We start from the raw sequence: 16,577 nt of genomic DNA on the forward strand, positions 1-16,577 counted from the left end.
AGATGCAGTGGGGTAGTGGGTTGTATGCAATGTGCCAGTCTTTCTACATCTCCAAAAAGGAGGAAGAAATTGATTTGGGCAAATAGGTTGAAACCTACATTCCATATGGCCTGCAATGGCCTTTTCAACACTGCTTGCCTTAGTTTCCTTATCTTCTGGAAGTACATGACAGTTAAGTCACACACCACTTGCTGGTTGGAGAGAATATAAAACATTAGCAGCAATAAACATGAAAAGGGTGGCTTCCATAAAAAACCCCCAAAAAAAACAACAACAAAAAAAACAAAACAATGCATGCAGTAACTGGAATTCTATCTTCTGTCCTTTCCAAAATCCATTTTTCTTTCCACTTCCCTTTCCTATTTTTATCCATATTTCTTACTTTTCTTTTACTTGTCTCTTATTTTGTGCCTCTTTCTGAGACTTTGGGTCAGGTTGGGAATGAACAGGCCAAGTTAATTATGTGAATTATTCTGGCATGTACCACTGCAAATTTACTCTGCCCTGGGTACAAATGTTTGAATCTAAAATCTGTAAATACGCCCAGCTCCTAGTCCATAATTCCACCAATTTTTTGGACATTTTTGCCTTGATCACTTTCTCACTTCATTTTTAACACTGCTCCCTCTTTCTTACTCACTTATATTTTATCTTAGATCTTCAACAATTATTGCTCTTGACTGTGTGTGTGTCCGAGTGTGCGTGCATGTGCATGTACCAGGGTGGTAGTAAATGGACACTGATTTGCTCCATCTGCAAAACAAATTTCCCTGCCTGAGCTCCACTACTTCTGCACAGCAGGCAACGTCTTTCGTGACTGACATCATGCTCCACATGAGCCGGATTATGTATCAGACATGGCTGAAAAGGAGTGCACTGGAACTCCCCACTGAGATGTTTTTGGGGCTGGGTGAACCTGTTTGGAGACTCCTGCTTTGAGGACTTTTACTGGCAGCTTTAAAATGAGTCTTATGACTGACTGTGACTCAGTTTGAAATCGTATTTCAAAACCTGACATGCAAGCTAGAGAGGACTGGCTTATGCCAGAAAAAGTTCAGTGGAAAATTGACACACTGATGTCAGAAAAACTACTTATTCTCAGGTACCTTAACAACTTTAACCAATGCCCATATCTGTAGTAGTGACAATAGGCCATTTTATTGGCTTGGGACACAGAGCTGGTCTCAACAGCCCAGTAAAGTAAACTTCAGCCTGGGCAGGACATTAAATACCTTCAAGAAATTGATTTAGCTTTAGGTTGGATGAATCACCCTATGTCTCAAATTTTAAGTAATCTCGGTCAGTTGAAAATGAAACTACTGACGCCAATGTTGGCTGTTAGACAGAATCTGGAACAAAATGGGCCTCATTCATATCCTTATCTTAATTTTGTCATACTATTGTCATATAAGTATAAGTCTATAAGTGAACAGTGCCAAGTAAGATTCAGCAAACATTCATAAATTGACCAAATAATCCTAAATGACCTGTTAATACAGGAGCATGCGATCATTATCAAATTTGGGATGATCAAGGGAAAGATGAATAAGAGAATAAGGGTCATGCTAAGTGATGCTGCACTGTCAAGTGTTGTGATGGTCAATATCAAAATTATAAACTGTAACATCTGATTAATCTGATATTGACCGTCAATGTCCAGGTTTATTTTAGTCCTGTTTTCAGTAACTCCATGTGTGACTTCATAGACCATATGACTTAAGCAGAAGTTAAATACTAGTGTCAAACAGTATAATCCCAACATTTAATTACATTGAAACTTTAAATGATTTCAGCTAAAACTGATATAAAGCTAAAACTAAATATAAAACTGATATAATCCATTGGTCCATATAGATTTGTTTTGGGCGGGGGGGGGGGGGGGGCAAATGTATGTGACTTGTACAATAGGTTTGGAAAACTCACAAATTTTGATGAGACATTTTTGAATGTAAGAAAAATGGTGAATACAACAAGTTGTCTAAAATTATTATATTACATTCAAGCATGTAAGTAATTCTTGTACAAGACCCATTGAGGATGACAATGGTGAGAAAAGTAGTCTGCATTTGAAAGGAAACCAGGCTGTGTCTGGGAGACGACACGATCTGGGAGACGAACTGTTGGACGACACGATCCCAAGAATCACCATCAAGAAGTTTTCCAACCAGAAGCCCTGGGTGGACAGAACCATCCGCGAGGCTCTGAACTCTCGCACTGCTGCCTACAATGCGGGGATCATCAGCGGGAACATGGACGAGTACAAGTCTGCACCATACGGAGTGCGCAGGGCGGTGAGGGAGGCGAAGCGGCGCTACGGGAAGAAACTAGAGACACAGTTCCGGCTCTAGATCCCTGTGGCAGGGACTACGGATGATCACGGACTACAGGAGCCCACCCTCTGGACTGATGAGTGCGGATGAGTCTCTGGCGAACGAGCTGAATACATTCTTTGCTCGCTTCGAGGCTACATCTAGCAGCGCTAATGCTAACAGCGCCAATGCTAACGGCGCTAGTGCTAATGGTACTATCGGCGCAGCCAATGGCACATGCGCGGGGCCCACCATAGAACAGCGCCCTCTCATCATCACGGAGAGCGACGGGAGGAGAGTGTTTAAAAGGGTGAATACCAGGAAGGCGATGGGAACAGACGGTATCTGCGGGAGGGTCCTCAAAGCCTGCGCAGATCAGCTAGCCCCGGTATTCACCGACATCTTCAATCTCTCCCTGACGCTCGGTATCGTCCCGTCCAGCTTCAAGCGGTCCACCATCGTCCCCGTCCCGAAGAAACCTCGACCCTCCGACCTCAATGACTACCGCCCTGTCGCCCTCACATCAGTCGTGATGAAGTGCTTTGAAAAGCTAGTCAGAGACTTCATCACATCTTCACTGCCAGCCTCCATGGACCCGCTGCAGTTTGCATACCGCCACAACCACTCCACTGACGATGCAATTGCACATCTGCTCCACACTACACTGACTCACCTGGACGAAGGGAGGGGAAATTATGTTAAAATGCTATTTGTCGACTACAGTTCAGCATTTAACACTATCATCCCCTCCCTACTCACTACTAAGTTGGGGGATCTAGGACTGCATACATCCCTGTGCGACTGGATCTCCAACTTCCTAACAGACAGACCACAATCAGTACGGGTGGGCAACTGCGCCTCATCCACCCTCACCCTCAGCACTGGAGCTCCTCAGGGTTGTGTCCTAAGCCCCCTGCTCTACTCACTGTACACCTACGACTGCACAGCCACTTCCAGCTCTAACATCATTGTCAAGTTTGCTGACGACGCCGTTGTCGTGGGTCTGATCTCGGACAACGACGAGAGGGCCTACCTGGAGGAGATTAAACACCTGGAAAACTGGTGCCAGGAAAATAATCTCCTCCTAAACGTCAGTAAGACAAAGGAGCTGATCGTGGATTGCAGCAAGAAGCAGGAGCGGCACTACCAACCTGTGAGGATCAGTGAAACCACGGTGGAGAGAGTAGATAGTTTCAGGTACCTTGGAGTTCACATCTCGCAGGACCTGTCCTGGTCACGCCATACCAACTCCCTGGCAAAGAAGGCTCGTCAGCGTCTTTACCACCTCAGACGCCTAATAGACTTCAGACTGCCCTCCAAAGTACTGCGGAACTTCTACACCTGCACTATCGAGAGCATCCTCACGGGGAACATCACAGTCTGGTTTGGGAATAGCACCAAGCAGGACAGACAAGCACTCCAAAGGGTAGTGCGTTCAGCAGAGCGCATCACTCACACGGAACTTCCTGACCTGCAGACCATCTACTACAAGCGGTGCCAGACCAAGGCCAGGAAAATTGTGAAGGACCCCACCCATCCCAACAATAGACTCTTCTCTCTGTTGAGGTCAGGGAGGCGCTTCCGCTCCCTGAAGACCAAGACAGAGAGGCCGAAGAGGAGCTTCTTCCCACAGTCCATTCGGACGCTGAATCAGGGAAACTGATAAACTGTGGGGACCACCACCACCATGTAACATGACTGTATATCTGTACATCTGTATATATAGATTTATACTCAATTACCTTGTTACACAACAACTGTAGATATGTTATTATACAAAATGGATCTGTACATTCTGTAGATTGTTTACATATATACCCAACCATATTACACCTGCACTGTACATTCTGTAGATTGTGTACATATATACCCAACCATATACATTGTACATTGTGTATATAATCATAATATACATATATTGTACATACATTGTTAATATATTTTGTACATACATAGAATATATATATTTATCTTGCATATATATATTTTTCTCTATGCACCCCTGTTTCTCTTCCTCAGTTTGGACAGAGCACTCTCCACCATTTCACTGCGAGTTATACTGTGTATGACTATGTATGTGACGAATAAACCGAACTTGAACTTGAACTTGAGAACATATACCGATATGTGTCTATACAAATCTCTGTCTGCCCCTACACTCCATATATGCATATACATATGTTTGCGTCAGTCTGCCACAAAGGATGTACACAGCATCTTATCCTATCCATGCATTTTATATTATCCAGGCATTTTATCCTATCCAGGCATGTCTGCCCTAGGGTTGTAACTGTGCTACCACACCCACTGCCCACCCATAGTCACACACCCAAAAGCCATGAGCATTAGTACTAAAAATCAAAAAGTCAAAAATGATTTATTTTGTCTCAAGGGACAAACAGCCTTATTTTCATAACTGTCCCTCCAGCATGGCAGTAATCGCCTACTGCTGACTAAAAAGATTTTTTTTTTATTTTTTACTTTTGTTTGGTTCTCTGGAAATTCAGAGACAAGCATCCACCACATACAGTCATATTCTAAACTACATAAATACATATATACACTTTACTCGAATGTTATTCTAACTCAATTGCAATGTCTCCTCACTAACAAACAACAAGTAGTATTGTTTAGATTGCTGCTAACCTGTCAACATATTAACTGTTCCTCTCAAATGTACACAATTTATTTAAACCATATATATATATATATATATATATATATATATATATATATATATATATATATATATATATATATATATATATCAACAAACAAAACATCTTAAAGATATCAGGTTTATAAACACACATATGATGGCTTTTTCCACCTGTCTGAAGAAGTATGTAAGATCCTTTAACAGTCCTTCTGAATAGTTATCTATCTATCAGCTGATTTAAACACATTTGCTTCATACATTCAATCTATATTGTAGATACTTCTGAAGTGATGTTGGGCTGCTTACCTAGAGAAGTGGTGGCAGGAACTGGTTCCTTGGAAACTGAAGATTTACAAAAGAAGGAAAAGGAAATAAAAGTCAAGAAATGTGTCAAGAAAAGATTTGTGAATAGTGCACTAGAGCAGTTCTAACACCTGGTTGTGGCGTACATTTCCTACCTGAGTAGTAAGAGTTTAGGAGAGATTTACTTTGCAGGGTTTTGCTGCCCTGGACAGAAAAAGAGCAGGGAGAAGAGGAGGCTGCAGAGAGAAGAATTGCAAAGGAGAAGTTAGACACACACACACTCACGCACACACACGCACACACACACACACACACACACACACACACACACACACACACACACACACACACACACACGCACACAAAGACATCATTATGAAGTATTGTAAAAAGAATGAATGAAATGATTGTGTCTAGACATTAGCATTGAGCGCAGCTGCTTGGTGGGTATACTACACAGCTGGATTTGTGGGTCAGTGGGCATAATGTTACCTTTACTGTATGTAAAGTGGAACTGGACTGAGCTGCAAATATGAAAAAAAGACACTTCGACTAACTTAAATGGTCTACTCAGGCTCATTAACCATCAAATCAGCCTGTTAGTACCCTCCAGTGGTGCTGCATTCCTAATGATGCACTTCTAAACTATTTCAGTCTGATAAATTCTGTATGAATCACAGTGTTGAATTTCCTTGCTGAACTAAATTCTTTGGGGGTCTTTTTGGAAAAACGGACATCAAACAGCTGATTGAAGACAACAGAGACAACTTGGTTGTCGATGGATATCTTGGGCATACATCCACAAGTATATGTTCCAACAATAGCATTCGTTTGTCATTAAATTGTTAAGTCCCTCACTTTCTGTAAGGGCACCCTGCACAGAACCAAGGTGCCTTCACTCATATAGGGTCGGCATTGATTTGCACTGGATCTAGGTTACTTTACATTTTAATAACTAACAGCACATTCTACATAAGACCTCTTCCTACACAAGCCTCGATGTCAGAAGCCTGCCAGTACATATGCAAATGCTAAAGTGTGGGTCTCTGGTGCCTGCTAAATAAAACTGCTTCCGTAGCAAATGCTGCTATCAGCGGGTCAGTGAGGTTCATTTCAAGTATGTGAGCACTGCAAGAGAGAACAATTTCACTGCAGGTATCTGTGTGCTCATTTAGATGGTAATAGAGTTCAAATGCTGAAATTGCAGATTTGAGGGGAAGTTCACATATGAATCTGAATCTGACAGAAATTCAGACAAATCTTGCGCTATGACCGACTTTTGAAACCTATGAAAATACCATGGCTAATATGATACATTGCTGGGTCATGCTCACACTTAGCATTAAACACGGTCTCCAGTTTGTATACTGAAACTCCAAAACTGGGGATTTCACTGTTTACCACAGGTATTAAGTGTCTGGATAGGAAGACCCCCTGATTCTATTAGCGACATCCCAAAATTATTAGAAACATTTCAGAGAAGTCAATGTAGTGTACAACAACAACATCAAAAAAGAAAATTCCTGTGGAGTACCTTTGGTTATTTAAGGGTTTCTGTGATAACAGAAAGTTTCATGTAGACCACAGGCAAACTCGGGACCTCAGTTTCGGAGGTTATGGCAGTAGCACAACATCACATTATCAGTCTGAAAGCTTTAATGTAGACACAGTATGGTAGTGCAATTTTGACCTGATGGTGATGGCATGGTGTCCCTTTCATCTTTGAACAATCCTGCATAAAACCCTTCATTGCCAGCAAGCGGAATAAGCATCAGGCGTAGCTTTTACATGCATGTCATCACCTTCATTCACATTACGGGTGGGGAATGTCCTCTGTAGAAAAGGAGGAACTATCCTACAGAAACCATGTGGACTAAAGAACTCTCAGCGCATAGTTGCTTTATCCAGTATGCAGAGAAAAACCCTTGGCAGGCATTTTTGAAAAACGTTTCTGCTTTGTGTATTAGTGGTTCTTTGATTAATAATTAATAATTCCAAAAAGTACTGATCCCCAGATGCTAGGGAGCACTGATACCAAGCACTAATGAAAAGCATTTTAACAACATTCACTCTGCAGTAATATACAGCCTAAGGCCATTAATGGACCAGAAGTAACAGCAGCTGCACCTGCAAAAAAAAAAAAAAAAGGTTTTGGTAGAACTGCAGTCCCACCCAGAAAATCTGATCTACACTTGAAAAATTCAAGAAACAACTGCTGCCTAGTCATTATGGCAAACTGAAATCAAATAATCTGATTATCTAGTATAATCTGGCAGTCATTCCTTCCTCTTTTTCTCTCCTCTCTCCTTCTTTCATGCTCACCCACTTTTTTTTGCTGTTGTTCTGGCTGGTCCATTCAAATGAAACTGTCCACAAAGGCCACAGTGACATTTTGTACAGAGAGACTCAGAGAGGCCCTTCCTAATTACAGCCCCGTGTACAGCACACCAACACCACTTAAAACGAAGGGGGTTGGTGGAGGGTCCCTTTGCAGCAGTAAATGCCACTTGCGATTCGTCTTTCTTCACCAAGCCTTTAAAAAGTCAGTGGCAAAGCCTCTTGATATGTAGAGTGCTCTGCTCCATTTTGTTTGGGCACAAAGTGGTTCAATGAAATGGTCAATATGGAGAGATACTCTGTGGAGATGGACAGCTTGTGGGGAAAAAAACAGTGATAGGAATATATTTGAGAAAGAAAGAGAGGGTAAAAATTACAGGAGGATGACCCTTCTCGCTTTTTACTGTTGCTGGAGTCCCGTGACGGAGGCTGACGAGCCCAAAGAATTTCTGACTGGGCTGAACGGGCTGGGATGGAGCTGTTAAAAGAGAAAAGCGCCCTCTAGGTCTCTGCATGTGGAGGCCTACATCTATTACCTGACCTTTGAAGAGGAGCCTTGGACAAGATCATTAGGGGATCAGAATGGAATCATATTAAATGAAGTCCATGTTCTTTCTGTATGAATGCAAGAAATGAGAAGCCAACCTCAGGTTCCAAAGCTGTTTTTTTACCATCTTAGCATGACATAAGATATGTGCCTGGAGCTTTAATTGCACTAATTGCATAGTCCTCTCTCAGACTCACCACCTACTTTGAACAGGGGTAGATGATAGTTTTTGAATATTTGGCTGCAGTTAAGACCTGCAGGAAGACAGATTCCAACAGGGACATTTAGCAAATGAGGGACAGAAGGAAATTTGACATCATGGTCAGTTTTAACAAATAAGACCTACGACTGCTTGTGCGTCATGTGTATGTGGCGCTTTTTGTTCCTCCGGGTAACTTTCAAGAGGTACTAAATCAAGGCAATGGAGAAAGCCCCTTGGTTCACATATACACAATTACAGCACAAATATAGATGCCTTGACTAACTATGACTACACACTTTCAGGTCCCAGTTTTTAATTTTCGCATGAGCGCTTGCGAAATGTTGTAACATGTTGCTGAAGCACGCAATGCCCAAAATTACCAAATCCGTTGAGGTCCTGGGTGCTGGTAGAGAAAGGGTCGTCCTTGTGCAGGGTGCTGACCTTCCCTGTGCTTTTGTCCGCAGTGCCTACAGGTCCCATCTCCCTTTGGGTGCTGCTGGTCGCGGTCTCCTTCTGTTTCTTTGCCAGTTTCCTTCAAAACCGCCAAAAACAGAAGCTGATCATGCACCCCGTCCACAAGTTAAATCTGTCCACCAAACACAGAAGACAAGAGTCTAGAAGAAGGGTTAAATTACAGGAACTGTATCTGTATCTCTGCAGTTTCTTCTTGAGCATAGTTTTAATGTAAGGGTTAAATGTTGTTTATTTGTCCTTAGACTTATTAGTGTGTGGAGAAGTAAGAAGATTTCCTGGGAGGCTAAAATCATGGGCATACATAAAACATAATTTCTGTCCCAATTAATTTCTGTCACAGCATCAGTCAGCAGGTTGAAAATGTGGGTACAAAGTGAAAGAATAAATCTGATTCACAAAATATAAAAATGGTGCAATTTTGGAGAGGTTGTGGCATAAAAAACACACACAAAGTTGTAACCATTTAATACTTTGTCTTGGGATTACAGTTTGTCATTAAGAGCCATCATAGAAATATGAGTAAACTTACCTCTGTTAGGTCATATATGGGTATAATAGTTTATGCACACCATGCATTTTTAAACTTCAATGTACAACAAGCACTAACACAGAACACGCCGGACAGACTCAAACAAACCAAAGGCAAAAACAACATGGATAACTGCTTGTGAAATCTTTGTGGAGTTTCCCTTAACAAATCCAGTTCTCAACTGGAATAGGTTTTGAATTGCAAATGCATAATTCTAAAATCTGCAATGATGTATGCTTTTATGCTAAAAAGAAAGAAAGTAAGGTTAATTGAGATAGTGAGAAAAGTATTACTAATACTTTGGAGTACTGTGAGATGGGTTCCATTAAAATTTAGAACTTTGCCATGTGGAAAAAAGCAAATCATGAAATTTTAGTTTATTCACAGAGATCCCTTTCTGCTTAATGATTTACAAATTTGAACCCAATACATGAGAGAAATGTAATTCATTACCTTAAAAAATTTCTCAAAAAAGTATGCGCAAAATTCAGTCTTGGCCTTGATGGATTTTAAGCCATTTATTTATGCACTCAGCTAGGCCAACAACTCTTTTTGATGGATGCTCTGCTGGGGTGGACAGTTAAACTGAAATGGTAACTGTCTATTGTAAATGGCTGAGGCATTTGTAGTGTAGGTGTAAATGGCCTTTTGGTTTGTGGACAATGAGTCTGAGCACAGCCCTCTCCACACTGTTAAAATGCTGCAGAAGATATTAATGTCAGTTGCAGGCTGGAGTCACTCCAATAGTATGAGTTTGCTCTTACTTCAGCAAATCCCCTCTGCATGATATGTCCTATTTTTATTCAAGGCAAGCAAATGCCCCCCCACACAAGCAAATGCCCCCCCACACACACACACAAATGCACACCTACACACAAAGGCTTCATCTTCTTATGTTCTCTTCAGCACATAAATAGAAAAATAATAGTACTTCCAAAACAAGGGAACCTTTTGAAAATGGCATGGTAACATGTATGCCCAAGTTTGAATTTATATTCAAGCAAATGTGTTAATTTGGGGCCGTGGCAGTGAAGGTCGACAGAACAAATGAACTGTAAAAGACAAAAGTAATAAAAGTGACCTGGTGCTTTGAGGAAACTTTGTTTTTCCAAATTGAGCGTTGGGGTCTGGATTATGCTGACACTAAGAATGTGCTTATGTTTATTTGTGTATGTGTTTGTGTGCCTGTGTACATTTTCTGGGTTTCAGAGAAGGCATAAACAAATTATGTGGTGTGTTTGGACATCAGTATGTTATGTTCACTGTGAAATATGGTAAGATAAGAAAGACTACAGCACTCCAAATAAATAAATAAATAAATAAATGGAAAAACATGGCAAATTTCTTAGCCATGTCTGAAATGTAAATGGCATTCCAAATGAAGTCTTCATAGAAAATCCGTTATTTAGTATATGTTTATACTGGGTCCAGGAATCCAGGGGTATGTTACTAAAACAGTTCATAATTATTATTTTTTTTCATATTAGTTAAATATAACCCCCATGGTTAATAAGGATAAAAGAGAATATCCCACCAGTCATCTTCCACTCCATTCCCTTCACACCACCAATGTAACTGAAACCGTTCTTGATACAACATCTCTCAATAATAAAATATGTTCTGTGCAGCAATAATAGATATAATTTTGAGTGACAAATTCCCCTGCATGTTGTAAGTGGTAATGAAGCAGAGATAATCCCAATTTAATTAATGTCAAAGCAGCACTTCATTACATGTAAGGTTATTCTGCATTGAGATGGGACAGTGGCATCAGCGATCAGCCACTTTTTATAACACCAACGTTAATTGTACATTATCAGATCCATGCGAGCGAGAGAGAGAGAGAGAAAGAGGGAGAGAGAACAAGATTTTTTCAAGTGCAAATAAAGTCTCTGCTAGACTGCATTCATTTGTCATTCATGCATAAAACTCACAGCACATTCATTAATAAAGATAGCAGGCTTGGATCAGGTAAAAGATGATGAATAAGCTACAGGCACACACATGCACATTAACATACATACACACATGTCTATATAGAGTTCACATGCACACAAAGTGATAACTAAAATGGGATTTCCACACTGCTTCAGTCGTGCTAGGAACCTTCATCTATTTGTCATATTGCAATACGCAGTCAACACACGAACACACATCTGGGGGGATAACATGCAGCCAAAGATAAAAATGTGTAAATAAATACATTTTTAACTCCTATTTATGTCTACAAAATGAAGGGCTTGGTTAATAACATCTCCGTAATGAATGTTTTGTGAAGACTTAAGTCTGAATTACATTAACTTTAGCACAAGTCTTCGAGTGGACTAAGATGTGTATAAAGACGAACATGTCTGAATCTGAATGTCGTCTGGTTCACAGGTGAATCTAATTCATGGCTTAGTTCAAATAAATGAAATTCCACTGCATAAATGACACTTTTTAGGCTATAAAAAGAACAACAACATCTAAAAATGAATTCATTATATTGTAAAAATAAATGCTGGCATCCAATGAGAAACAGTATAATGTGCTGCATTAGTCCACCAAACTCAAAAAGGATTATAGCAACAACTCCATTATTTTGGGGTGTTGTGGTTAGATGGCCTGTAGGCCTCTGTGATGACAGCCTGGCTGAATTCTACCTTTCATTTATATTTCAGGAGCGGCGTGTGCAAACCAAAAGAAAAACAGCATTGCCACAGCTATTAAATCCTTTAACGTACGAGGCAAACATCCTGAGGCTACACTTGCACACAGAGCAAATCCCATAATTTGAGGCTTTCCTGTCCTGAGGTAGGAATATCAGCCAGGGCAGAATACATAAATTAGGTATGGGAAAAGAGCAATTTCAAGACACCCACATTCTGAAGGGATTTAAGTAAGTAGCAACGGGCCACGTTATAGAGTTATCACTGTGGTCAAACCATCCCGACACTGAAGAATCTATAATTCGAGGCTGCTTCCTCATGGGAAAACTATGTTATCTTGGTCGCATTCAAATGACAATCTTTGAAGGTCTAAGGAAGCATATGCTAGCATGTAGGTTAGGTTTGTCACAGTGTTTCCTAGTATATGGGGAAGAATGTGAGGACCATGAGAGATAAAGGCAAAATGGAGACACATGAATAAAAGAGGAATAAAGTGGCCCACTGATAGATTATGTCCCATAATGAGGCTACCGGTGCTGAAATGCTTTGTCCGCCATAGCAAAGTTGAGCGATACTTCCTATATGCTATATTAAATGGGCTCGTGTATGTCAACATATCTGGTTAATTTGATCTTATCCCCTAAATTAATTAATTATTGAATATGAATAAAATAAGGCAGTTTTAAAATCAAGAATAAATAAACTGTAAATCAATCATGTGTAAATATTTATGATGGGGATTTTAGAAAAGCATGTAAAATTCAACAAAAGCATGGATACAAAAATGAATGAAGCTATAGTTTTAGCAACATGCTACTTACAGGTAGTAAGAGTAGGAATACGCATTTCTTCTGAAGCATCAAGACAAAGCAGTGGGGGGGGGACAAAACAAAACAAAACAACAACAACAACAACAAAAAAAAGACAGTCCCAAAAAAAGAACAAATGCATTGATTAGTGTCCAGCAAATCAAACAAAGACACAGCTAGGAGGAAAAATGGAGAAGACTCATGGGGTGCAAGCAATTACTATGGAATTTTAGGATTATGTTTTCTGGACACCGAATGAACCCATTTCTTGGGCACATTACTGTTATTCTTTACAGAAAATGGTCCTTAATCCAGGGCTGTGGTTAAAGGTACACTTCACTACAACATGCTGACACTGCTAATAATAGATTAAAACTAGTGGCACTGATTTTATGAGGCCAGTTAAAATGTGAATTATTGAATGCATTAGTGCTCAGAAAATTAGCAATTATTGCTTTAGCAGATCAACACTATGTGCTAACATAATTGGTGAGTTTTTAATACAGTATGTATTACATTGCTAAAAGGGTTATATCTTAACCAATGAACTATTGCCCATGCTATGAAACATACTGGCTATTAAAATAACTAGCAAAAAATATATCAAAATAAAGAAGTGGAACAACACGTCTGGCTTCCATTCAAAGCTTAAAAGTGATGTCAGAAGAGATGAAACATGAAAGTGGAGGAGAAAAGTGTTGGAGTGTTGGTGCATCGTATCTGTCTATTAGGTGGTGTTAAAAGGATGGCGAGGTGCAGTGAGCCTTGTGCTGTGTGGCCATTGCGCTATTCAGTTTCACAACACAGGGACAGAAAGAGAGATGGCGGGACAGGGGAGGACCAACAGAGAACAGATGCAGAGAGGACGAGAGCATAAAAAGTGCATGGGACTGTCTCTGGCGTTCACATCCCGCAGCCCACATCATCCACTGCTTTGACATTTCTATGAAGCCATCCCTTGCAGTGAGGCAGGCACAATGACATGACATGCAATACAGAGATATGGTAATAAAGAACAGACAGCATCGGTTTAATGTAGACAGGCAGAGACTGGTAATTTGCCACTGATTGGTCATGTTCCATGTAGCCAGCTGCTGCTGAGCACCTGAGGTATGTGGAAGAAAAAGGTCCAGGACAGGGCCGCATTTCTAGTAGATTTGACATCCTGGATTAATTGAAATCTAAAACATGTGACCTGGCTAACTGAGGTCTTCCACTGCATACACTGAGTGGGAACAAATATGTTCTTAGAGGGCTAACCTCTACAAAACATAACAGCTTGTGGAGTAAGGCTGAGAAGACCATTTCAGGCATAAAAAACAAGCAGTAAAATCATTAATAGTATTAATGGCTTGCAAATTGACTGCACTGCACGTGATAAACATCACTTTGAAAATTATTTATTCTTTCAAGCCATTAGTCAGCGTGCACAGCCACTTTTAAGTCCACTCAGTGTATTCCTCTATGCCAGAGGAACATAAGCTTAAATATGTTCTCCTTCACAAACTCCAAATTTGATCCAATAAACTGCCATTACCCTTTGCTTTGTTTGTAGCCAAAGCCATAAAAGCGTGATTTGGAAATGGGTCTTCCTGGTAAATATGCTTTTCAAAGAGCTTGCAGTGCTTAAAAAAAACAACAACAAAAAAAAAAAAAAACTGCACTTTGCAAACTATCGACAGATAAAGCAGTGCGGGTCACAGCTGGGGGCATCCATCTTAGGTCATTTCCTTTCAGAGGCCCTTTAAAGTGGCCTGCTGACACTGTCCTTATGATATTAATAAAAGAGAGTGAACTTGGAGAGCATCAGACGCCAAAGGTAGTCATAAATATTAATCAGGTAAGAAAAGCACGGATCTGCCACGGCTGTAAGGGCCTGTTTAATGCACACATATTTATGTAGTTTCCAGAGTCCATGAGCTATATTATAATTTTGTGCATGAAAGACACAGCATGCAGGAGAAGGGAGAAGGGGAGACCTCTATCCATCCATACATCCATCCATTTTCTAGACCCACTTAATCCAGTTCAGGGTCATATCTCAGCAGCACTGGGGGTCAGGAGTAGGATGGATGGGTGGGGATTTCTGCAAAGGTAAATATGAATAACTGAATTTATCTTTTCATAACTGGGCAAAAAAAAGCATAGATCATCTGATTAACTCTCAGAAGTATCACAGTATAAACACATCACTGTCACTTTATGGGAAGCATCAGTCACTTTATGTCCAAAATGATACACTCTCCCAAACAAACTTACAAACACAGTGTACACACACACACACACACACACACACAAACACACACACTCCCACCAGTTTACATATGCCAACTAAGTTACACCTTACATATTAATCTTAGACAAAGTGTTGACACACATGCATGCTTGACAGTCACCCACATGAAATAATTCCAGTCAAACAAAACATGTTTGTGTGTTTGTGTGATTCACTCCATCATATAATCTCTCATACATGCAAGCAAAAGAAACTGGACGCACTGAACAAAAGCAGATTTCAAAAGCAGATTTCTCAGCACCTACACAGTACACCTTCATCCCCAAACACACAATTTTACATACCCATTTACTTGAATCACACCAATCGCAGAACATCTCACTGTACATCCATTACCAGCCATCTATTATTTATCTCCTACAGTCCCGTGATACAGCTTGGCCCTGCTGCCTTGCTCGACAACGGCAAAATGCGTTGAAATGGCGAAATTACCTGATGTAATTGTGCAATGGCCAATCCCATATGAATACTATGGGGCTGGATTGCTATTGCTTTCTCTCTCTCTATTTCTGTGTGTGTGGGGGAGGGGGGGGGGGGGTGAAAGTGCGTCTACGTGTGCATGTGCCTGTGCAAGTTTAATGGTCTGGGACTGATTGGCTACCAAATGGATAGTTAAATCAAGCTGAAACCCTCCTCACACAGAAGTAATGCTGACTGTGAGAGGAATAACCTGTCCTGCCTGTTCAAAAGTTATTCAAAAGTACCTAATATCTAAGACAGCATACTCCACTTCTTTGTGCTTATTCAAACTAAAGATATTATGCAGAGGGATTCTGGCAGGCCTCCTTAAATAAAAAGGAAAAGATGGGTGTCAGGAGTGCAGTTCGTTGATATAATGTGTGTATGTTTGGAACTATTGGGATGCCGTTATTGACTCATGGCAGATATTAAAAGGGGTTTAAATCCAGGGCAATCTTGCAAGCATCAGCACACTGTAATAAACAAGTATGGTCATAATTAAAAATGGATGATGAATGTTAGGTCTCTCTCCTGTACACATTCAGATAGAGTGTGTGAATGTATTTGTAGACAAAGGCTGCTTCTGATTTAGTTTTTAGAATAGGATATACATTAATTAAATAGATGCCATCTGGTTGAAATGTCTAATGGTTTGCTAACATTGCTAATGTTAAATGGTGCTAGTAAGAGCAACCTATGGCTTTGTAAGTGTTACTGGAATTTAGACATATCTAGGTCCATATAACAGCATCATATCCTCATCTTCTGTATGATCCACACAGACCTTTACCAGTATATTACATTTATGGGATCTGACAGAAATTCTTTACATATTTATTTTTATAAAAAGGACATAAATTCACTTGGAGTCAAACCCATGAGTGTGTCACTAGCACAATGCTCAACAAGATGAGCCACAGGAGTTATTATCAACAAACACAAGTCTGGGGCTGTTGAGTTTCATAACATTCTAGAAACAACTCAGAAAAAGACCCGGACACTCCC

At 40.4% G+C, this 16,577-nt stretch overlaps 1 protein-coding gene across 9 annotated transcripts in view; it reads right to left on the reverse strand.

Moving 5' to 3' along the window:
* ptprt (protein tyrosine phosphatase receptor type T) overlaps window positions 1-16,577 on the reverse strand; it is a 199,331-nt gene that overhangs the window by 39,342 nt on the left and 143,412 nt on the right. For all 9 annotated transcript variants that reach the window (XM_035524516.1, XM_035524514.1, XM_035524513.1 and 6 more), the window contains 3 exons: window positions 8,738-8,889; window positions 5,427-5,507; window positions 5,275-5,310 (listed from right to left, as the gene is read on the reverse strand). In XM_035524516.1, coding sequence (XP_035380409.1) covers window positions 5,275-5,310; window positions 5,427-5,507; window positions 8,738-8,889 — 269 coding nt within the window. The remainder of the gene's footprint in view (window positions 1-5,274; window positions 5,311-5,426; window positions 5,508-8,737; window positions 8,890-16,577) is intronic.

Source organism: Electrophorus electricus, chromosome 3 (genome assembly GCF_013358815.1).
Source record: "Electrophorus electricus isolate fEleEle1 chromosome 3, fEleEle1.pri, whole genome shotgun sequence".
Classification (NCBI taxonomy): Eukaryota; Metazoa; Chordata; class Actinopteri; order Gymnotiformes; family Gymnotidae; genus Electrophorus; species Electrophorus electricus.